Here is a 26,064-nt window from a genome sequence, read left to right on the forward strand (position 1 = left end):
AGATAAAAATTTAGATCCATTAGTAGGTTTATAAAAAAAAACAATAATTCTTAAAAAATTAAAGACCGATCAGACCTCTTGTGACCGGAATCATAAGGTCGTTTAATGTACTTGTACAATTTGTCCACCTCATTACGAATCGTTTTAGATGCGGTGTCAACCCTACCAAGTGCAACCGGTCGGTAACTCGACCGGCCTGACCACTTTCGAGGCTCGTCTTCGGAACAAGACGTTACATCACAACCTTGCTAACTATACGCTTTGCCCGCGTGCCAATGCAACTTTAACGACTGTTTTTATACCCCGAGTTTGCATGTTGCAAATATGGATGCGTGTAGGTTAAGATACCATTGCAAATTTCTACACCTATCTGTTATTTCAATGACATGTGGTACAAGAATGACAGTACACCTTTTCTCTTATAAAGTTAATTTAAGTACAAAAGTTATCGTAATTGTGTATTATTTATTACCTCACGCATGACTTTGTTTGGCACGGATCGTAATCAAACATTTTCTAAGTTTGGCGTCTATTTCTAGGCAACTCGTGCCAAGCTATTCTTGTCGTTAAGATACTAATACGAACCGGTTTATCGGTAATAAAAAATGTAAATTGTTTATCACAATTATTACTGCTAAGTATACGCGTATATGCGAGATGTCCTAGAAAGTAATGACTCAAATCGTACGTGCATGTATGTAGTAGTAGTCATAGTGTTATGATTTCGAAGATTGCTGACCTTTACACTTTATCCAGCCTGGGACACCCTGTTCATGGTACACGTATAGTATAACGAATATTTACTTGTTACGTACTCATACGCAAGATACATTCGGCTGTGTCGTCATTAGTAGGTCAACATGACTTACTTACATGTCGTTTAAATAAATATGGCACCTGTTGAAGCTATAACAGCATCCTTTTACTTAATTTAAACTGCATGAGGTACGATTTCATTATTTCTTTCTGGGCGGACGCTCGTTTCCCGAAGGCGATTGCGATTTTCATAAAGAAGTACAGGTTGCTTCAAATTGAAAACTAAAACGGTCGTCAACGCTTCTAGACTTACAACTACGGAAGCGGTTTACCAGCACACTGCACGTGAGCTTGACGTCCATCACAAAACGGTGCAAAAAATATCTGATTAAATACGGCTGTAAAACTTTTCTTCAATGAAATTATTCGCATTGTTATCTAACGACTGTCACGTGTGGATTTCAGTCGATACGATTGGAGCAGAATTATTTAGCTGCTGAAAAGCGGCTACATTATCATTGATACAATTTAATATAAAACATTTCTGATATAAAACGTTCGTAAATACATATACAATGTATAAAAATCGGCCAATTGCTTGTCGAAGGTAATAATTACTAAACCCTGCCTTATACGTGAGGTAGGGTTTAGTGCTATCTGTTATTAAAAACTATTTACTAAAGCTACAAGACCTCATCCCTGGAGCATGGTTTTCAGAGACAGCTTCAAAAAAAATTTGTTGGAAGAATGATCAACCAATAGTTTCATTTGTGCATCGAATAGTAGCTATTCGATACTAATTAAGTCCGCAATTTTTACGTTGCCTGTATTTTGTGCAACGACGTATATAAACAAATAACACGAGCAACTTATTCTTCATAAAGAAAATGTAAGTTATTTAAGTATCATAAAGTTTACTTGGCAATAATATGGCTGACATTATTGCCGTTTAATGTACAGATTTAACCTTTGCTGTCAACCTGGATCATTGCGTCACTTAAACGCCCATCCCAATTGCCTAGCAAAGACACCAGAGGACTGCAGATACCAGTATAAGAACGCTTTACGTTTACTTATAGTTGTTAATGATCTGAATGTCACGTTACATTGGCCAGCGCTCGCGCATTGATAATATACAGCCCGAGGCACAAGCGCGGATCGTGACTCTTTCAATCGTTAACTCTTAACCTTATTGTTAAGTTTCAATGAGTTGAACTCTACTTATCTAGTTCTACCTATGGACAAACACGCATAGTCTGCTGTGTCAGATGTTTGATACATAGCAAATTCAACTTGTTATAAGGATGAAACGTAACATAGCGACCGTGTTATTGTGAAAAGTGGTGATGTCGTCAAGTGTTATATTTTGTAGACACTCAAAATCAACTACGGAACAGATCAAATTATTTTATGAAATATTTTGATTTGTCATTTTTAAGTAGTCACACTACTATATATAAATTATAAATATTTTTTTATATAAATTATAAACTGAAGTAGATATCATACACTAAAGAAAAAGTGACCAAGTCCACCGATGGCCGAGGCGGGAATCGAACCCGCGTCTTCAGCTTACGGCCACCGGTGGCCGGGTGGTCTAGTGGTCAGGACGATAGCCGCGTAAGCTGAAGACGCGGGTTCGATTCCCGCCTCGGACTTGGTCACTTTTTCTTTAGTGTATTATATCTATTTCAGTTAAAAAAGCACTGATAGACATAAATGTAGACTACCATTTAAAAATATAAGTGATGACCAACAGCAGGAAACGTACGGTTACGGTAGACGGGCAGACTATACACTATGTTGACGAGTATATTTACTTGGGCCAGTTAGTCTCTTTCAACAACAGGCAAGACAAAGGAATTGAGCGCCGTGTCGAAAACGCCTGGAAGAGCTACTGGTCCATGAAAGAGCTGATGAAGGGTAGCCTTCCACTGTCACTGAAGCGAAAACTCGTCGACATGTGTATCCTGCCCGTCCTAACCTACGGTGCCCAAACATGGTCACTCACAGAGAGTCAGAAGTCAAAGTTGAAGGTATGCCAACGGGCTATTAAGCGCAGCATTTTAGGTGTGAAGAGGACCGATCGTATCCGGAACACCACGCTGCGCGCAAAAACCCGCATTGCTGACGTCGGTGAGAAGACTGCTAGGCTCAAATGGGACTGGGCCGGTCACGTCTACCGCATGCATCCAGACAGATGGGCTAGCATAGCTACCAAATGGATGCCAGAAGAGGGGCGCGGACCCGGCAGGCCCAGACGGAGATGGCGGGACGACCTAGACACCTTTCTCAACAACTGGCCGGAGGAGGCACTATATCGGGAGTCGTGGAAAACAAGGGGAGAGGCCTTTGCCCAGCAGTGGGACACCATAACGGGCTAGTAAAAAAAAAAAAAAAAAATATAATTCAATAATGTAAACAGGGGTTGCATCCCAATATCCCTTAGCCCATATAATCTTAAAAATATAAGATTAGAGCTAAGCAAATTTGTAATTTTTTTCTCTTTGAAAAATAAACAGATAAATAAAAAAAAAAATTTTTTAGTTTGTTTATAACTGAAAATTCGTTATATCATATAAATTTTCCCATCAGTCAGAATCAGATTTCTTCAAATCAGGTTGATGACATTCGAATTCAAAACACTTTTGTCATACATGCGATTAGATAAAAAAACCGGACAAGTGCGAGTCGGACTCACCCACCGAGAGTTCCGTACTTTTTAGTAGGTATTTATTGTTAAAGTGGCAACAGAAATACATCATCAGTGAAAATTTCAACTGTCTAGCTATCACGGTTCATGAGATACAGCCTGTTGACAGCCAGACGGACAGACAGACGGACAGCGGAGTCTTAGTAATAGGGTCCCGTTATTACCCATCGGGTACGGAATTCTAAAAAGAACAAGTAGCGTACATAACCTAGAGTTGTAGGCATAGACGATAATAGGCTGAAAGTATGATAAGATAAAAGTTTATATGCAAAGTAACAACCTGTCAAAAACAAAGTGGAATCGAACCGCTGATGTGATTCAGGTTTAAAGCTCAAAGGTTTTAGTATTTTCTTATTCATACGTCAAACACAATTCTTACTTAGTTTACTTAATAAATAAAATAGTTAGGTACTAGTTTTCCCGGCTTTGTTATATCAGTTTTATTACTCCTAGTCAATTAATGTCCTAATCGATATTCGTTACATAATTTAGTTACCGTTCATCCATTACTTACATTTGTTTATTACAAAAATTAGTAAAGTAATAGTTTAATGAAATAATTCGTTATAAAACAATAATTAAAGACAGACGGAACAATAAGTAATGATGTCATTCATATTTATACTATTTTTATAAGTGCAACTTGTTTTAACTAGCTATGCTTGCCACTTTGCCCGTGTGGGATTCGGTCTGTGTCATTTTTATCCTCGTCCCCAGGGGAAAAATAAACCCTATATAAAGTAAGTAGCCACTGCTACTCGATAACAGTGTAATAGAGATAGTCATGAGGCCTGAATCTTGAAGCAACCGGGGACGTTATATTTAATATTCTTGCAAATATAAGCGTAAATAAATACCGCCACTGCAGGTAATTAACAACTTGGGCGATTAAACAGCCTCAATGGCACTAACCTTAATTAATCTGATCAAGAAAGATTGCAAAAAATGGTTGAAAAACAGCATACGGCCGGTTGATTTACTCGTATAGCTCCTTGGACGCAATGATGATTTGCACTCGTTTTTAGGGTTCCGTACCCAAAGGGTAAAAACGGGACCCTATTACTAAGACTCCGCTGTCTGTCTGTCTGTCCGTCTGTCACCAGACTGTATCTCATGAACCGTGATAGCTAGACAGTTGAAATTTCACAGACGATGTATTTCTGTTGCCTTGCCGCTATAACAACAAATACTAAAAACAGAATAAAATAAATATTTAAGTGAGGCTCCCATACAACAAACGTGATTTTTTTGCTGTACTTTGCGTTATGGTACGGAACTCGCACTTGGCCGGTTTTGACCCTCTAATGACTCTAATTTATTTGGTACGGACGAATAATCATAAAACATAACTAGTGTTATTTATAAACCCTTGTCAAGACTAAAAAGCCCTTGATAATCGTTTGTCCTATAATGTCATTTGTATTTGTTAGAAAGAGACAAAATTTAACAGTTTTGCTAAGTTTTATGAATGAGGGGGTTAGTAAATAATGGTTTTGGCTATGAACCAGTTTTGCGACATAAATCAATGCATCTCGGTTCCATGGCGACTATTTCAGGCCGCGTGGGCGCGTGTCAAATATCGGATCAACACAACGTGTCGCGGAAGCGGAGTGATTTAGCGACGTCGTTTACCATTGTTTACAACTAGCGAAAACTATAGAAATATATTAAATTAACTAAAGAAGTTTTGAATGACAGGAGGCAAAATTATTTACTGTTGTTCTCCTAAAATCTAGCTTAGGTAGATAAAACCAAATGATTAATGATTTACAAGATTTAGACACATATAAAAGTGTCTCCCTTAGTGTCTGCGTGGAAAGTACATAGTGTACTTACTTACAACATAGTGTTGATAGTGTACTAACATATTACTTTACTTCGACCCTATAACATTATGACCTTATTACTACATAATAGTAATGTATCATTTGGATCAACACAAATCATTGCCTTAGTTACAAAATAACTAATTTTAAAGCCAAAACGGTACTTATTTCAATGGGTTCTATGAAGCCATTGGGATAATATTAACAAGCAGAACACACGTAATGTTGGTCCTGTTTTGTCGTGTGGCACAGGAAGAGCTCCCCTCCTGCCAATGACCATTGAACTAAACTGGATGGCTGGAACTCTTAATTAGTTAAGGGGCCCCGCAACATAGTAAGTATGTAGATAATCTTTTTACTGTATGTAGTTATCAACCGTTCATTGTTTGTGAAAAGCTATCTTAGGTGTTGTTTAAGATTTTACATTTTAAAGCCGGGTCAGCAAAGATTCTTAAAATTAATAGCAAAAATAGTGGTATTAACTTATTAAGATGGGTGATGACCCACCCGTCACCCGTTGACCACGAACGCTGTAAAGAGTTCGAAACGTCGGGATGTATTATAAATTCAATAAATATACGCGATATAATCCGTTTTCATAGTTTTATTTCATTATTAAGATTGGATTTCTAAGTGTAGTCATGGTTTAAAAGCATTTAATATTACCGATATTTCACCCCACCACCACAACAACATATTTGGTGAAAATCTTACACAGAAATTAACGAGTTAAAATAATTTATAATTCACAAGCCTTAATGCTACATATGCGCAGAAATAAAAAGTTGTGGTAGCGGTTTTAGGTGTCCGGGCAAATACTTACATATCTAATTTACCGCAATGTATGTTCATATCACGAAATTGTTGCTGAAATCCAGAAACGAACAATCATCGACACGGATTGTTAACATTGTTTAAGTAAGTATATTCGCGTGATTCATCCATCCCATCCTATCTATTAAACTACCCAATAGCGTTTAAAGTACTTGTACTATGGTTATTCAGATAGTTAGTAGAATCATTTATTGCTTTTGCATTTGCAGTTGCGTACGCATACTATAATGAAAATTCCTGGTTTGATTGGATTGACTGCCAATTTATTTCCTTATTCCGTTTAACAATACGATATTAACAACTTAACATCCGCTTTCGTTTCAGTGCAAACGTACCTTACATTTATCAATGAATTCATTCATAATTTCACCGTGCAATTTTGCAGCTCACTGTACCCTGTTAGTTTGCATGTTATGTTGTTATATAATTGTAAGTTTTAACATTAATTTTTCATTTCTCATGCTCTGAAAGAGGGTCATTGTTGTTCTAAAAGGTGTGCAGAAAATGATACGTGTCTGCACTAGAGCATTTTACGTTCGAAGTACGATTTTTTGAATTTTTTTACGATAAGCAATTGAAATTTGAATTTAAATGTATTTGTTATACAATTTCCATTCTGATATTTGACTCTCCATTCTATAAATAGAGACACTTTTGCCTAAATTGTTAACTGAAGGTAGGGTACCTAAAAATACTATAAAAAATTATACTTGGTCATGTTTTAAAAAAGACATGCATTTTACTTTCCTCGTTTTCGAAATGAAAAGTAGAGTGTTTAACTCGGGTGAAAGGCATCATTTCAGCCTCGGACTATTGGCGCTCTCACTGCGTTCGAGCGCCAAAAATACCTCGGCAGAAATGACTGCCTTTCATCCCTTGGTTAACAATCTACTATTTAATATTTATTATTAGTTTTGTATATAACACATGTATGGGTTGTAAGTGCCTGAAATAAATGATTATTTATTTATTTATAGCTACAAAGAACTACTAGATCGAAATTATGTCGATTGAAAACGGTTAAGTATACAAAATGGTAAAAACGAAATAATCAAGATTAAGTAGATGAATCGGTCCTAAAACTCCCAATAACTATGCTTTGTTTTTTTGAGTCAGCTTGCCTCTCCAACTAGTTAAGGTTAGCAGTCAGCTCCGCATATTTTTGTTTGTTCTTAGCGAGGTGAAAGAGTTCGGCCATCCTTTGAATTCCGGTCCGTTCTCGGATGTTACGCAACCATGATTTTAATTTATGTATATCTGTCATGTCTCAGAACATGCCCTAGCCTAGATTAGCAACTTTGCGTTGTTTGATATGGACATCATGCGCCTGTAAGCCCACACCTACCTTAATCCAGGCTGTGCCTATCTACTTAGTTGCAAATGAATAGATTAATTTGAATTAAATTGAATCCACTGTACAGTGAACGAGGAAATGGGTGAAGTGGAAAATGACAAAACATTTTATACATAGGCATATTATTTTTGACGGTCATCTGACAACGTAGTTAATATGACAGCTGCATTGCCTGCATTGTTTAGGCATCAACGTGTGCACCTGACGTAAAAACACGTCTATTAAAAACATATCATTTAGCACTTATGTGTGTGCAATAAGATTCAAATTTGCATTTCATATGTTTGAACCTAGACTTCTTCTTCTTATGGTGCCGTCTCCTGCCGGAGCGAAGGTTGGCTATCATTACGGCTATTTTTACTTTTGACGCTGCAGCTCGAAACAGCGATTTGGTGCTCATCTTGAACCAGCACCTGAGCTTTTTGAGCCACGAAGTATTACGTCTTCTTCCAGGTTTTCGTTTTCCCCTGTATTATCAGCTGGAAGAGTACTATATAATGTGAAATTCTGCATGCACTTAAATTCAACATTTCCGCATATCTCTGTTAGGTATACTAAAAGTATAATGGCGGGATCTATGCAACACAACTCAACTATCGCTTACTTAACTAGCTTGCTCACGCCATCTACAATATGCCTACGCGATATAAGTCCCGTTAAGTTTAAATTATGTGCGAAATTTATGAAAGTTTAATCCATAAATACTATTATTACTGCAACACAGAAATTTCCGCAACTATGAAGACATGCATGGCAAATTGCTGTTTATGTTTCATAAATGCAAAAGTTTTCGTGCGACAAACAGCCTGGCGACATTTAGCGCGTCTCGATGAATCAATTGTCTCTCGATGACCCCGTCTCGATGTCGCGACCACACGGTAATCGATTAAACACGAGGCTTTTGAGAAAAAGACGAGGAATACACTTATTTAGGAAAAAAAAACAATTATTGGAACCTATCCTATCATGTATGTATATTAATTTCAGAGCCCGTGTGTCACAATTGTCACAGTGCTCTCAAACTACGCGCGAAATTAAACTGGAAATCATATTTTACGGGTTTCAATACGCTCACTTGTAAACACAAAACCCAGAGGTCAATTTACGAAATTAAATTAAAGTATAATAAGTACGCGCCTGCTTCGAATAAAGAAATCTAAACCTATTAAAAATGAATGGGTATCCTAACAACCAACCCTTGGCCTAAATTATGAAGAGCAGGAACGTTGACGTTAAATATATTAAGTGGATGGTGGATGTACGTAAATTTAAGTTTTTTATACGATTATATGAATGTTATAAATATATAATTACGAACAACAATTCCTAATTTTTATACACATCAAAGCATATGCACTTATTCTTACTTGGTATGGTCAAGGAAAGCCAAACCGTTCGTTTCCTATTATACTTTTCAACTCTACTTCAACGAATTAGTTTAAATTAAAATAGCTTATATTTCAGCGTCTATACATTTCTACGGCATTCGCACGTCGCTACCGCTTCGACAAATTTATTCAAAAGAAGTTTTACACAATGACCTTACAATAACAATGTAACGTAATAACCTTATCTATAGTAAAATCATGCGTACGAGCAAGGCACAAACAATGCACATATTTTTACGTTTTTGTTTTAATTGTTTAGTTAATCTTAAACTGCTTACACTACTATCTTATGTAAGTATACTATCATATACAAAACGCCTTTGTCGTCCGAGTGAAGTTGGCTCTTAGGATCAACTAGGAATAGGGGTGTACTATCTTTATATGTATGTATCAATTAAATTTCTGTTATCTCATAGAGTAAGCTTGCGTAGTGTCGTTGACCAAGATTTCATGAAATTTGGTAAGAACCTAGCATTGGCAGCGCGTTATACATAGCTTTAGGGCAAGCCGCAGCTAATATGCCTGCTCCTTTTTCAATCCCCATAAGATAATGATCTCACATCTTTTAAATTAGGGAATAGGGAAGCTGATGAGATGCAAGTTCAGATTTAATAATTTGTTATTATTTTAAACTGGTTTTGATATGGTACGACGTACGACTTGATTGGTGCGCATCTCACGCACGACTTTCACTTCATTTCGTATGCACCAATCAGGGTCAGCGATCTTCAAGGTCGTGTCAAAACCAATTAAAAACCATGACAAATTGTAAAATTTGAATCGGGCTCCTAGTCACATAAATATACGTTTCTCTACCTATTTTATTTCAAACGCGGCGAGGAGTCACTTCGGAGGTTTCTTTCCTTAATCGAATTTGTAAGTACCTATTTAGGTACTAAAGTTTGAATACAGAAATATGTACGAAATTACATAAGAGGTTTTTATCGAAAGCAAACAACAAGGCACATTAACGGATACCTGTAAAACAAAAACAAGGCAAAGTATGCTCGAATGAATGATGAAATTCCCAGCTTACAACATTTTTAGCACGTGTCTGAAAACCCTGCAACATAGTAGGTATTCTTATGACGAAAGTCGCGTTTTAACATTGTTCGCGCCTCGAACGAGACAAAACCATGCTGATAAAAAGTTTCTCATCTTATTTCACGATCGCTTGCTGTTTCGACAGAGTCGTGAGAAATTTACTTAGTAGGCACGCGATTTAAAAGCTGGTAACTTCACAATTGTAGCAGCGTAAGCTGAAGCTATTAAGATATTCGTAGATAAGTGAATTTTCTTAACTTGTTTAAGAAAAAAAAACAATACGGGTACAGTCCGTCTAAGCTAACTCTGATCTGACTCGGACAGAACGAAGTTAGGCAGTGTCATTAACGACATATTTTCATAGAAGTTTGATTCTTACACTTGAAGCAAATGCAAATAACTGGCAAAGTTAGCTTGGTCCGATTTTATTTCCCTTTAAATCTGCTCCTAAACTAAAAATATGTTTAGTAGTACATCTGGTGCTCCATTACGACACCCTGTGCTATAATAAGCACATTACGTAACTACGTCGAAAATTTAAAGGGCCATATGTACTGTAAAACGTTGTACGATACACGTGCGAATAGGTAATTCACAACTCGAGTCGATTTAAAACACTCCTTTCGGTTGCGTATTTTCTATTTGTTGCACTTGTATCGTAAATAACTATTATGTTATATAATATTATAAAGCTTTAACACCATTTATTCCCATGTGCTCACGTCTCACGTTTCATGATACGATTTTCAATCAAGGGCCGACCCAATTAGTCACGGTATTAAACAATGTGTAATTTTTGGTGTATACCTAAACCACGAAAGTAATACTCAATTTCAAGCATATTCGGAGCAGAAAAGTTTCATTAATAATAAAAGAGGCTAAATCTGTGTATAATGCTGCGCATCAAATAACTAAACAAACACGCGTGCGCTACTTCTGGTAGGCGGGGCCATTATTGTAAATACGCCTCTTGTATTATGCATCCCTAATCTTATTAGGTACTTTAGCGTTGTTGCAATCCACCTTAACGCAATCTTTTGCTGATGCAAAATTGTAGTTAAATATAAAAGATATTACACGTTTTAATCGAGGATAAATCACATAAAAAAAATCATAACCTGTTATTACAATCAGAATAAACCTCCGGCGGAATACGTAATGAGAAGAAAGTAATAATCATCTAAATAAAGCCGTTTGGCGACCCTGACCATGATTATGTTTGTTTTATGTTTAATTTTAGTTAAGTATGGTTAACATACATCTGTATGACTATATATAGTGTATACATATATACGCACGGTACGCACGTATACACGGTGGAGCAACTTTTACTATGGGACCAACCCCGAAATCGCAAATTTTTTTTGGATGTTTCATACATTTTGGCTGGTCCATTTTCTATGGGAGGGTAAATTTTTTTCTTGCATTTTCGTGCTTGGTCCCATAGTAAAAGTTGCTCAGTATAATCCCAAAACCTCGCTGGTAACAGGAATACACTTATTTTTAGCCACCCTGTATATTGGACATATATGAATCAACCTTGCGGTCATGCCGCGGTTGTCTCCAATTACTGACGTCAACTGCCAGTAGGTAACTGCGACCACACTCGATTGTTTCTGCGATGGGTTGATTTAGTTTTTTTTTGTCACTATCTTTAATTATTACAACGACTGTCTGAAGCGGAACCTCACTTTTTCAATAGGACATCGCAAAACATGTGTTTTTTGCACGATTTCATGTAAGTATAGCAAAATATTCTCCACCTGTAAATAGGACTTAAAAGCCCTTCAACACTGGACGTTTCAGCGAGTAGATATATGTATTTGTCTATCCCGAACATTTATAAAAACTAATGTCGGGTAGTTTATTGTTGTTTACCAATATCTCAATGACATTTTGCTGGGACGTCAGTCTTCCGCTATTGCAACCTAGCTGAAACGTCGGAAAAAGGTAAAATAATGAAATTTAATCGCGTTAGACCCGGTAATGACATTAATTATCTGACATCTGCTGTAAAGAAAAGTAGCGACGGTATACAATTTAAAGATAAATCCAATAGAAATATGAACATGTAAACCATTTCTATGTGACAAGGTGGTGACAGGTGCCGACAAGGAATTGTAGAAAATTATTGAGGATGCCACTTTCTACGTAACTGTCACATTTTCGACGTAAAATGCTAAAACATGGCAACAATTTAGTATGGAAATGTTTTAGTTCCATTTTATTTAATTTCTCCTATTGTTTGTCGCACTATAGAACTGCTGGGGCCCATTTCTCAAAAGCTCAAAAGCTTGTAACTTGTAATACAAGTGGAAGTCCCTTTCTAACAAAATCTGTCAAAAAGTGACATCCGCTTATATTACAAGTTACAAGCTTTGAGAAACGGGCCCCTGCTACTAATTGCAAATGCTTTATTCCATGTCGATTAGCAGAATTAGGACGTTCGTTGATAACATCGCCATTTTTCACGAAATGCCGCATATTACGGTCTAAAACTGTGAGCAAAACAACTTGATTTGTACCTACGCGAAAACCAGTCAGTGGGAAGAGTTTTAACTATTAGCAATAAGTACCTAATTAATAGTTTTGGCCTTCGATATAAAAATATATTTAGTGACTTCGCATTACTTGATTAATTATCCAATTAAATTGGAATACCGTGATAAGTAAAAAGTCATCTAAAACTAAAATGAGATTGCAATAAGCCTCGTTAACAATTGTTCTGCTTAATGGTTTAGTTAACAACTAATCAAGTTTTGATTATCTGTCGTAGCATCACCGAATGGACCCTACGGAAGACCAATGCTGGCTTTATAGCTAGCATAATGCTGAGTTGGGTCCATTTCGTGATGCACACTTAATATTTTCTTCTTTTCTTGCTGTTGTTGTCTGTACAAGTACAATGTCGTACATGTTTTTTTGATCGTTACGAATAAACATCTTTTATCTTTTTATCTAATCGCCTAGAAAGAGCAAGTGACATTACCGTAATTAGGAAACAACTTAGATATCAGATAAATTTTCAAGAATTACATTTTTAAAAAGGTCACCAATAGCTACCGTGCAAGAAGCTACTAATAACAAATAGCTACTCAGCCTTAGCTTCTCAATAACTTCTGTGCAGAATGGATGCTTTACAAATAGTACATATAATGCTAGTATAGTACGACATAAAATAGTAGAAATTAAATTATATGGAACTAAAAAAAATCCATACTAAATTGTTGCCTCGTTTACCTAAGCATTTTACGTCAAAAATGTAACAGTTACGTAGGAAGTGGCACCCTCGTTTATTTTGTACAATTTCTTGTCGGACTATACTTACCCAACAATCCTAACATGCACAATAGAGACCCTCTTAATATTGTTCGTTAGACTAAACAGACTCTTGCCTGCCTTTGCAATAAAAATTTTCAAATTTATGGCAATAAAAATAAAAAAGATTGTCTATTGTTTATGTATTGTATACCATACATCATTAGCTGAGCTGAGAGCGTATTCTAAGCAACCGTGATAAATTGATTCACGGAAAAGACACGAAAGATAACCGCCGTTATATACACGCACTCACAACAAGACGTAATCACAGATCACGCGATGTCGCGCATAAAATAAACATTCTTATTGTCACCTGTCTGTGGATTATTTAATACATAGACAGCATACCATCTTCTATTTTTTTTTGCAATGCCCAAGCTTTTAAAGGACCTTTTGCGGGTCCAGGATGAAATCAACACTATTAAGGATACCTATGTCACGAAAGGTCAGTTGGAGGATTTAAGGAATGAAATGCAACTAATGCAACTATCCTATAGGAATGCGTCTCCACCGCATATTCCTCTGTCTACTATTAATGTAAAAAGGGGTGCTTGGTGTTTACAAGCAGACAGTGGACCGTATGGTATGTCACAACATCTCAACTCAACCCTAAACGATAATGCCACCTTCATGAAACAAAATGAGCCAATGCCTATAAATCAAAAGGAGGATAATCTGCAATATAGAACCATTTTGGATGAGTCATCGTCATCTGCTCCAAAGGAACCTACATCCATATCTAAATCTATTAGTACGAGTAATATACAGGCCGTCGAGAGTGATAAGGAAAATAAAGTGACTCAAATCGAAACCGGTTCGCTTCGAATAACGGAAAGTCAGGCGATCAGATGTTCTACCTCCGGCGCACAAAACGTCATGATTAGCAACAGTGATGCGATAAGCAAAGAGTGCTTGCATGAGAAACAGAGGGATGAATGGAAAACAGTTACTTACCGAAAAAAGAAATCTTCAAACCGATTTAATGGACAGGTGGGAACAGCGACTTGTGATATCAACAGCAAGTTCAGAGCGGCAGAGAAACAGATTCCTATCTTTATATCAAAAATACACCAGGATACGAATGAAAATGACATAATAGATTATATAAAAAGAAAAACTAATGAAAGTGTCACCTTAGAAAAAATCATAATGAAAAAGAAACAAAGTCATAAGGCTTTTAAATTTTTTGTATACGAGAGTAAATTACCATTATTTCTTGATACTAGCCTGTGGCCTAAAGACATTGTATTTAGGCGATTTGTGCATTTCAAGCACAGATATACGAACAGAGTTGCGACTGAAGGCGGCACAACTACATAATTTAATATAACAATGGAACAACGCACAATTAAGTTAACTAGTTTTAATTGTAAAAGTGTCAAACGATCAGTCGACTACGTTAGACAACTTTGTCAATTCTCCGATATAATTGCTTTGCAGGAAACGTGGCTATTACCTACTGAAATTCCATATTTAGGCAATATTAGCAGCGATTTCTCGTTTACGGGAACATCTTCGGTGGACACATCCTCTGGTATGCTGAAAGGGCGACCGTACGGCGGAGTGGCACTTCTGTGGCGAAGTAATCTGTTTCAATGCGTATCAGTGTTACAGTGTAGTAATCCACGCATATGTGCGGTTAAAATAGTAATTAGTGATCGGCCGTTTATAGTTGTCTGTGTGTACATGCCCACGGATTGTTCAGACAATTTACCCGAGTTCACGGATTGCCTTAGCGCGGTGAGTGCATTAGTGGATGAATGTGAAGTGGAATCGGTTTATATCTTAGGAGACTTTAACGCACATCCAGGTGAGTTATTTTTCACGGAACTAAGTACCTATAGTGATGAACAGGGCTGGGTGTGCGTTGATATAAACAGATTAGGGCTTTCTTCTGATACCTACACTTTTATCAGTGAGGCGCACGGGTCTAGGCGCTGGCTAGACCACTGTATTGTGACACAATCGGCTATACGTTCTGTTCGGAATGTACATGTTAAGTGTGACGTGGTCTGGTCTGACCACTTTTCCCTCATAGTGGAATGTAATATAGGTGTATTGACACCTAGAATAACTGCTGCGCCACTAAATAACACTAATTACGCAATATGGGGGGAGAGAACAAAAGAACAGATTGCGGCATACACAAAAGAATGCGATAACAGGTTAGGAAATATCCATTTTCCTTCTGATTTTATTCATTGTGGTGATAAATGCTGTAGTGACCCATATCATAAAATAATCTTAGATGACATGTATAGGGACATTGTATCAGCACTCAGCCAGTCTGCTATAGTTAGTAAGGGAAATGGGGGACCTAAGAAAAAGAATAGAAATCGTATGGTGGGTTGGAACAGACATGTGAAAGATGCTCATTGGCGGGCGAGGCAGGCATTTCTTGTGTGGGTGTGTAGTGGCAAACCTGTAGTAGGCACTGAGTACAATAACATGTGTGAAAGTCGACGTATATTCAAGTCTCGACTGAAATGGTGCCAAGATCATCAAAATCAAATACAAATGGACATAATAGCGTCACAACACGCAAAAAAAGATTTTAAGGCATTTTGGAAGTCAACTAGCAAGCTAAATGCTAGGCCTGGCCCGCCGGCGAGCGTTGAAGGGGTAGCGGATCATGAGACTATTGCTAATATATTCAGAGACCACTTTATTGTGAAACCAAGCATAACACCGTCACGGGAAAGAGGGGCCTGCGTTGGGGCTATTGTGGATAGACAGGCGACAAGGATATCAGTCTCAGAGGTAGCCAAAGCCATTAAATCCATGTCTGGTGGTAAGTCACCTGGTCACGATGGCCTCAGTGTGGAGCATCTACGGTGTGCTGGTCGTCATATCCTGCGTGTACTTGCAATGTTTTATTCTCTGTGCGTATCCCATTCTTACCTGCCCCTCGACTTAATAAAAACCGTTGTCATACCAGTGGTGAAAAATAAGACAGGAGACCTAACTAGTAAAAATAACTATAGACCGATATCGCTCGCTACTGTTATGGCAAAGGTACTGGACGGTGTGCTTAATGCGCAGTTGAATAAAAACCTTTTGTTGCATGACAATCAGTTCGGGTTCAGGCCCGGGCTGTCAACTGAAAGTGCTATCCTGTGCCTTAAGCATACCGCCGCGTATTATGTTGACCGGAATACGCCAGTGTATGCTTGTTACCTAGATTTATCAAAAGCGTTTGATCTGGTTTCCTACGATATACTGTGGAAGAAACTAGAGGGAATTAACTTAGCTCCCGATCTGATAGGTATATTTAGATATTGGTATGGAAACCAGATCAACAACGTGAGATGGGCAGGTACATTGTCTGAGACGTATAGGTTGGAATGTGGGGTGAGGCAGGGGGGGTTGAGCTCACCATCACTTTTCAACCTATATATAAATGAGCTTATTGTCGCGCTCAGCAGCATGCATGCGGGCTGTCACATAGACGGGGTTAGTATGAACAACTTGAGCTATGCCGACGACATGGTGCTGTTGAGTGCGTCAGTCTGTGGCATCAGAAGGTTGCTTAAAGTATGTGAGGATTATGCACACACGCACGGACTCATGTATAATGTGAATAAAAGTCAGTACATGGTGTTTGGGGTCGAGTCTAAAATACCATCTGTAATACCTACTATCAAACTAAACACGGTTGCCCTGCAAAGGGTATACCAGTACAAGTATCTAGGTCATTTAGTTACTGCCGACCTCAAGGACGATGCTGATATAGAACGGGAACGTAGGGCCTTATCGATCAGAGCTAATATGATTGCACGCAGATTTGCTCGGTGCTCAAAGGAAAGTAAAGTGACATTGTTCAGAGCTTTTTGCACGACATTTTACACCTGCAGTCTGTGGCGAAAGTTCACCTTGAAGTCGTATAAGGCCCTACAAGTACAATATAATAACGCGTTTAGGGCGCTGATGGGGCTGCCGCGATATTGCAGCGCGTCAGGGATGTTTGCGGAGGCGCATGTGGCGTGTTTTAAAGCTACTATGCGCCTGCGAGCCGCGTCCCTGGTGCGACGCGTCCGCGCCAGCTCCAACAGCGTCCTAGAAATGATTGCGGACAAGTTTTGTCCGTATATCACATTTTGCTGCGGACTTCATACGCCCGGCGGCACTGTGGTAAACACATTGAGAAATAGATGAAGGGTGTCAATGTGTTTACCACAGTTACCTACCTTTATGTAATTTTTGTAGTTTGTTTGTTTAATGTTTGTGTTTTGTTTAATGCTTGTGTTTTTGTTTAATGTTTGTATAATGTACTTATGAGTCACATCAGATACTCGAATTAAATGAATTTTAATTTTTTTTTAAAAGCCCATTTGACCGTGACCACAAAAGTTGTCCCAAATCTGACCACAGTAAACGTAATGTTCACTTTCGTTTTTTATCTATTTTACGGCATTGGGTAACAACCGCGGCGTGATAACAGTGAAATTGTGATAGATATTTTAAGCTCAGTAGCCTATTACCACAGAATGGATTGTAGTAATAACGCCTATTACAAAGTTATTGATCGCGCTAATCGGATTGGTAAGTACATATTAAAAGCAATTCCGTGTTAGGTGTGTTTATTATACCTACACGAGACGCAGGACACACTAAGGATAATCGTTATAATTACTTACTTACAGGTGGGAAAAGTTAAATAAGTCAAACCTATATATAGTTAGAAGCACGGTGTTCAAAATGATCTGAATAGGTACTAGAACGTTATTAATAAGTTACTGAGATTAACAGCATGTGAGAAAACATCTGTCCCACTTAGCCACTTCTGCTTCTGACATGGTGGTCATATTTTTTATACTACATATAATATTGACAACTGGCTACTGTCACATATGTAAGTGACGACTAAGCAAATATATTAGGCATAACCGCAAGGCGAACGTCACAGTCGCGAACACAGCCAAAACTCAAGGTAGACGATTTTTAGAAGGGTGTTTAAACATTGTAAAATACCTGAAATAATGTCAAATACCAAATTCTAAGATATCATATATCGGGAAAATATGCTGACTGTAAATCGGAAAAACATAAAAGTGAGCATATCGCAGAGAGTAAAGCCTGGCCAGGAATATATGATCACGCGCCATGTTGCGGAATTTCACTGGAACTAATATTTTCATACTATATTGAACTGTCACCCTATACATGAAAATAAAAGCGCCCTCTTGACAATGATCATATATTACTGGTCAGGCTTTACAAACATGCGTAGATTGCGTAGAGTAAGTAAAAAAAAAGAGATACACAAATCTCTCTATAGAGGCATTGTTGCCGCAGATACGTTGCGCACGAGTGACTCTAATGCGAACAAGTGATTATAAATAAAAAATAACTATTTGAATAGAGCCATTCATCGAGGCTTAGGCGTCGACACGTGACCAGCACGGTTGCTGGCGATTTAGAAAAGTAAATATTCACTTTATTTCCTTGTAATTTATAAAAATGGTGGAAATCGGTATAAAGGACGTAAGTGCCAGTAGGGTTTAATGGCACTTAAGACCATTGTGAGTGCGCTGTGATAGTCATATCAGATAGTCAACACAGTAAATACTTTTTATTTTTACATTTTTAACCTTATCGCGTGGTTTGACAGTTAACAGAGCCACTAGTAAATACGTGGAATACAGAAATTTAAACATACTGACATACATAATTATATCTGACTTGAATCGAGTCTATGTAATGCCACTGACATGTTAATGTGAAAAGGTTCCACATTGGGATGGGAATCCAGCTGTTCGATAGTACCTACATATGTACATACACCTAATGTTGTGCTATATTGGTAAATTGAAGCAACAGAACTACATTTTAGCTAACTAGGACAATTCGATCTATACCAAAAAAATCAGTATCCAATAATTTCCCAGTTCACGATCAGCAATGCAACTACGATCAGAGCTCTATACTATAGCAAACAAGTTTAAATGTCGCCAAACAATAAGCCACGGATAAAGGTTACCATAACTCCGTGAAAATCAGTTGCTACAACCCTATCGCCATAGGGTTTTGGAGTTAACGTGAAGTTAACTTAGTTAACAGTTAAGGTTACCATTTCAATATGCTAACCATTCTAATATGGTAACCTTTAAATAAGGTTAATTACCATATGATTTGATAACCAAATTGATTGGGTTACCGAATTGATAGGCTTAGGCCTAAAGAGGGGTTTTCCGGTCCTTGCTTGTAAATGGGGCATCATTCATTAAATATTTACGATAAGGGATTCTATATGATTTAGGTTCTTAACTAAACCTACGCGTTATACAGCTAAAATTAGATGTAGTGGACTATCGAGGATGATAATAATGATGAAGTGCACTGTGCAGAAGTACCTACAACAATGCCAATTATTACATCTTTCAAACAAAAGCAATACTTATAAGTACTTATTATTCTTTTGTCAATATGATTTCTTCTAACCTTTTAATTTTCTTAATGGAACTATAAAAATATTTAAGGAAGTATGACTTCAAACCTGCAGTTTTATAAACTGACTCTAGTTTTATCAACCAAACGCAACGGCGGACGTCCTACGAACGAAAATTACAGAGCTTCGCGGCAATCAAGAAATTTTAGATTGGCACTTAACTTACCGAGATAATCGAAAGAGAGCCCATTTACTTTCTACAGACAATGTTTGACGTACCATTATATTAGACAAACATTCTGCCTTTGATAGACCGTTTCGTAAAATATTTAAGTAATCCTTGAGTTAAATTCACAGCAGCAATTATTCTTTACCGGGCGACATTGTGGCAAGTGAACGTGAATATAAAAGTGGTTAATTATTGATAGAGGTCGGTATGTCACAAAAATCAACATTGAACATTTTAGTTCAGTGCTTCAGTAGTTACCTAAACCTAAACATCAATATTCAAAAAGTTGACTAGACTACTTTTGTAGCTACAAAAGGCTGACTCGGTTTCGATAGCTATACAAATACATAGGGCTCTACTCTTTGACGCGATAGCTGAGGAATTAAGATTAGATTGTAAAAGTAAATATTGTTTGATGCGACTCGCAAAAACATTACCAGAAACTGTTGAATTAATACTGCCCCATTAGGTTACCTCCAGTATGGTGTACCTACTTAGGCATTATTTTCTAAAAGTTGAACTAAATGCCACCAATTTAAACACTACACTGTGCCGGCATTATAACAACCTTTAGCATTCAAAGTAAAAGTAAATGCGTGCTCTGCTGCTATTCTACTTAGCTAGGCAATTGTTTTGTACTTTAACCCTGACCCCACTAAAACATGTAAAAGCTATTTAATTTCTCCAATTTTGCCTTAGCGCTTCATTTAAATGGGTTGGCGTCAAAGAATCCATCACTTTCTCTAGATGTCTAAATTTTGCATCGCGAGATATCGTATGCATGACTTGTCTAGCGGTACATTGGCGCCGCACCGCGAATTACATGGACTTTGTTTCATTTGAATGCATTGCTTCATCTGATTCTTAATTATTTTGTGAAATACAATTGTACAATACAACTTAGATTCAAGATTAATATATAAATATATGCACCTAAATATTAGATATTTATATTCATACCCATATATACCATATACATACATATATAAGTAAATTGATATTAAGAATTGTCTATCGTCATCGCGTCAAATTACTAAGACATCTTACTGAACTAATAATAAATCTTACATATTGTATCAAAAGTAATTGTAGTTAGTGCCAGTTGCACCATTCGCATTTGACAGACTGATCAACGTCATCCGGCGCGCCGCGGCGGTTTACTATGAAGCTTTCCATACAATAAAGTTTAGCGAATTCTTTAACGATGACAAACAGTTTGATGCAACCGACCCTTAGTCTTTATTTTAGGAAACTTACGTAAAAGTTTCACAATATCCATGAAAATCGAGTTATTAGACCGATTACAAAAAAATATATTTTATGATTCCTGTAAAATGTTAGAAGACTAATATTACCTACACGAATTCGGAACAGGAATGAAACAAGCAAAAAATATACTTTGTAACAATAGACTGATGAATTAGGTTTTGATAGGTTCATAGGTCAAGCTAATTTAAGCACCTGTTGGTTAAAGAGAAGGAATTTGTTTCGTGATTCTAAAGCCCGGCACGGAAGTGTAGCTAACCGGACCAGTCTGAAGGTTGAGTGACTAACTTACTGATATTTTACGTTTATACGTAAATTTTTTGCTACTTATTATTTTACTGCAATGATTGTATATTAAACACCTAACTGTATACTTTTAATCATAATAGATTTGATTTGGTTTTAGAAAATATTTACTAAGTACAAATTAGGTATTACGAAATAAGCATGGAAAAAGCTAACTTAAATTACAATATTATCAAATTATTATGCTATTTAAAAACAACTTTTGCAAAATTATTCTAAGGAATCTAAGGTAACAAATAGACACCAAACGAATCGCGATATGGGCACGGTAAATAGGTTTCCATTAATATGATCGTGTCCGTATTTTGCAGTAAGAAAACTGTGGTCACATCAGCTCACCAAGGCAGGAGTGTCACTTACTTCCGCGTTCAAACCTACAAACTGTAATGGTATGAGCAGTTGTATACGGGAAAGCGAAGACGCCTAACACACACGGCAACCACAACGTCTGACCACAGCAACCGCAATATAATATAGGTATCGGTACCCAAAGATTTTTCCTTTTTTTGTAAATTCCTACTTGAGAGTTGTGAGTCAGGGACGCAATAACACATTGTTTTTGACAGCTCATGAGTCATAAGATGACATCATGACCGAAAACTTAATGACAAAGTCGTTACAGTTACAAGTAGCCTTAACACGACTGTTTTATCATTATCAAACTGACCTATTCGCTAAGGTCTGCGTAACTTACTTTCTATACATCTCGCCCGCACTAATATGCCTGTACGAGCGAGATGCATAGAAAGTAAGTTACGCTCACGTTAGTGAATATGTGAGTGTCAAAGTCGTGGTAGCCGTAAAGCTCACAGAAGTACTACTAAGTATGATACCCAAAGCGACATTATAAAGGCGACTCGGACTACCAATGTGACATCTGAGGCGATCTGCTGGTTAGATGTCGACTACATACGATACGATAACGTAAAATGTCATACGCTTAAATTAAAAACAGTTATGGTGCACTTCTGGTGACTCTTACCGACATTGCCACTACACTTGATTTATCTGGCATCACTAAACGTAAGCTTAAAAAAATAAGTCTCAGTTGCTACTTTATTCCGTTTATATTAAACATACTAAAATGACAGGGTGCGTAGCCAATAGCCAACGTGCAATCGTTAAACGCTCCGTAGCAAACGAAACGCAACTGTCACTGTCGTACTCGCACTGCACTAGTGTGGAAGAGTGATAGAGAGAGAGATGACTACGACAGGTACGCTACGGAGCGTTAACGATTGGCACGTTGGCTACGGCCTACGCGCTCAGATGACTCAGATCAACTACCCAATTTTGGTTTTGTATTAAGAGGCCGTAGTCGATTTTGGAGCAAAAATTTTAAATTGATAGATTTAGTCGTTGAAATTATACACGTTTTGTTACGTAATATCTAAATAACAAGTATTGGTTTCTATTAGCACGTCTTCTCATCTTGCCTTTTAATAATGAGGTCGCAAGCGTGCGTCACCGGTAATATATGAAAAGAAGGGACAGTTTTTAAAAATTCATCAAAAATTTATGGTGGTGAATTATACAAATTGATGTATAAAAATAGTTTCAACAAATGTTGTAGATTGTTTAAGTATCAAAATTACGTTGAAATTAAGTCGATTTTCATAGAAATTGTCACTTGTTTTGAAGTAATTTCTGGAGAAAATTGATTTCGTCTAACTTTCATTTACACTACTTTAAAGTCATAATAATAAAAATGTAGTCTGATAAACGTCAAGTACAGGATATGTGTAATACAAAATTACCATGCTTAGCCGTCCAAACTTTACGAAATTTACAAATAAGAGTGACAAAATCAGTGCTTTACGCGCGTTTACCTAAACGTCCATCAGAAAAGCAAACATTACTAATTTAGTGAGTCTGTTTTCAACAAATTGATCTGATAAAAGGTAAGATAAGAAGATGCGCTAATAGAAACCAGTACTTGTTATTTCAATTAGGTAACAAAAGGTGTACAATTTCACTGACTAAATCTATCAATTTTACATTTTTGCGACTAAAATCGACACCGGCCTCTTAATATGGCAATTCGGTTGGACAGGTTGGGTAGTATGTAAATTGGGTAAACAAATTGGTATTTTACTTGTGATATACAAAAAAAGCTAAGAACTTTGTCTAATCGACCGATACTACTCTTCACAAAATTGCTAAGATTGTATTTCAAAAGATTGACAGCATATATTACTTCGCCATAATAATGTCATTTAAACAAATATTTTTGCACAATTAGGTACATTTGCGGCCCCGAAATTTACTAGACCTGCAAATTGAGGATAGCGGGTACATCAATTTCGTACTCTGCAGTAGGTACCTACATATAATGTCGGTTAACATGACATCAATATTAAAAACCGCTTAATATTTGTAGCGCGCTCTGAACAGTTTTTTTTAGTTGTGCAGTTGGACTACCAACTGCACAACTCAGATACTAATCTAAGATAACTAATTAAATTAACTTCTTACTTTATTTTCTTACTGTGAATTTTTTTGTGCAAATGCACGATGATAATGGCTTTCTTTTGTAGTCCAAAGCTTCATGCCTCATGCCTATTTGACTACAATCAATTTTAAATTGAGAATTATTATGGCCATGTCTGTACATACCTAATACTCGTAGTGACCCGTTATATAATTTTCATTTCTCATGCTCTGAAAGAGGGTCATTGTTGTTCTAAAAGGTGTGCATAAAATGATACGTGTATGCACTAGAGCATTTTACGTTCGAAGTACGATTTTTTTTTTTTTTTACGATAAGCAATTTAAATTTGAGTTTTAATGGATTTTTTATACAATTTCCATTCTGATATTTGACTATCCATTCCATAAATTACGACACTTTTGCCTAAATTGTTAACTGAAAGTACCCTTAAAGAATACTATAAAAATTTATACTTGGTCATGTTTAAAAAAAAAACACATGCATTTTACTTTAAGCGTATTCGAAATGAAAAGTAGAGTGTACTCGTGTTAAACTCGGGTGAAAGGCATCATTTCAGCCTAGGACTATTGGCGCTCACACTGCGTTCGAGCGCCAAAATACCTCGGCAGAAATGAGGGCTTTTCATCCCTTGGTTAACAATCTACTATTGCTTTTGAGTGTAATGTTATACAGTGGTTGATTAGCTATATTGCATTATGAAAATCATAGGTAGCGCTGGTGGCCTAGCGGTAAGAGCGTGCGACTTTGAATCCGGAGGTCGCGGGTTCAAACCCCGGCTTGTACCAATGAGTTTTTCGGAACTTATGTACGAAATATCATTTGATATTTACCAGTCGCTTTTCGATAAAGGAAAACATCGTGAGGAAAACGGACTAATCCTAACAAGGCCTAGTTTCCCCCTCTGGGTTGGAAGGTCAGATGGCAGTCGCTTTCGTAAAAACTAGTTCCTACATCAATTCTTAGGACTAGTAATATCAAGCGGACCCCAGGTTCCCATGAGCCATGGCAAAAATGCCGGGATAACGCTAGGAAGATGATGATGAAAATCATAGGTACATAAGATAGGCACTAGACAGTAACATGTAAATTAGGTTGTATTTATTGTATGGACACAATGACTAAATATGTGTCCATAAAATAAATTATAGTACCTACCTATGGTTACATTTATTGAATCTTACATACAATGGTAATAATTGCTAAATAAATACAAGTGCATTAACTTGAGTGGTAACAGGAAGTTAATGATATTGGTTATTAATGTTATTATTATGTGAGTTCAATTTCTGAGTGTGATACGTTTATAATAGTCACTTCACATGAGCTTACACTGTGTAATGGATAAAAATAATAGGGGATCATCCACACTATTATTAACTTAACACACTTTACACTAATTACAATTTAGAAAATGGAACGAACGTGTAGGTAACTTGTTAAAATACGATAGATATAATGACACGTAACGCGGACATAAAAATTAGGGCGCAACCAATAAAAAAATTGTGTTTGGATTAATTTTGCTTTTAGGGTCCCGTACCTGAAGACCAACGGAAACCTACTAAGCATTCGCTGTCCGACGGTCTATTCTGCAGGTTGTATCTTAAGAATCGTCAACAGATAGACAGTTCAAATTTTTACAGTGTATGTATATTTATATTGCTGACCCAAATAAAATTAAATTCAAAATAAAAGACGGTTAAATACCCGAAAAGTTTGTAATTTTTTATTTGTTGTATCTCTTTATCGCAAAAACATGTACCTAAACCTCGAACTTGATGTGATTTTAAAGAATAAAAAAAGGCGGTCAATAAAACAGTAAAAATTCGGCGATAAATCGATAATACACCGTATAATAACTCCCGGAGAGTCATTCAGCTTTCGAACTTGACTGTTTTTATAATACCTAATAAGAGTTCACATTAGAATAAAAAGGTTTCGTGTATAATTATTATTGGGTAGAGCCGTATTATAATAGAGTCGCGTCAATATGTTACATGGTTTAAATAAAAAAATACTATAAAACAAACTGTTTTGTAAATTTAGTTTTGTTTTGTATATGTTTTTATATAACACTAAAAATTCGGACTAAAAAGTTCCTGCAAAGAAATGCGATAACAGCCCAAGAAACAAAGGAAAAATCCGAATAATTAGAACAAACAAATCGAGGCGAACAATTGTGAAATT

At 36.8% G+C, this 26,064-nt stretch overlaps 2 protein-coding genes across 2 annotated transcripts in view; one reads left to right on the forward strand and one right to left on the reverse strand.

Annotated features, from left to right (window-relative positions):
- Positions 1 to 26,064, reverse strand: part of LOC134744391 (extracellular serine/threonine protein CG31145) — a 113,215-nt gene that overhangs the window by 82,378 nt on the left and 4,773 nt on the right. The window lies entirely within an intron of this gene.
- LOC134744339 (uncharacterized) lies at positions 13,616 to 17,415 on the forward strand. The gene has a single exon (XM_063678112.1). The coding sequence runs from the start codon at positions 14,569 to 14,571 to the stop codon at positions 17,389 to 17,391; it is 2,823 nt and encodes a 940-aa protein (XP_063534182.1). The 5' UTR covers positions 13,616 to 14,568; the 3' UTR covers positions 17,392 to 17,415.

Source organism: Cydia strobilella, chromosome 9 (assembly GCF_947568885.1).
Source record: "Cydia strobilella chromosome 9, ilCydStro3.1, whole genome shotgun sequence".
In the NCBI taxonomy this organism is placed as follows: Eukaryota; Metazoa; Arthropoda; class Insecta; order Lepidoptera; family Tortricidae; genus Cydia; species Cydia strobilella.

Bases quoted from the DNA above. Each gene is read 5' to 3' on its own strand.
- LOC134744339 (XM_063678112.1), top strand. From the start codon at position 14,569: ATGGAACAACGCACAATTAAGTTAACTAGTTTTAATTGTAAAAGTGTC.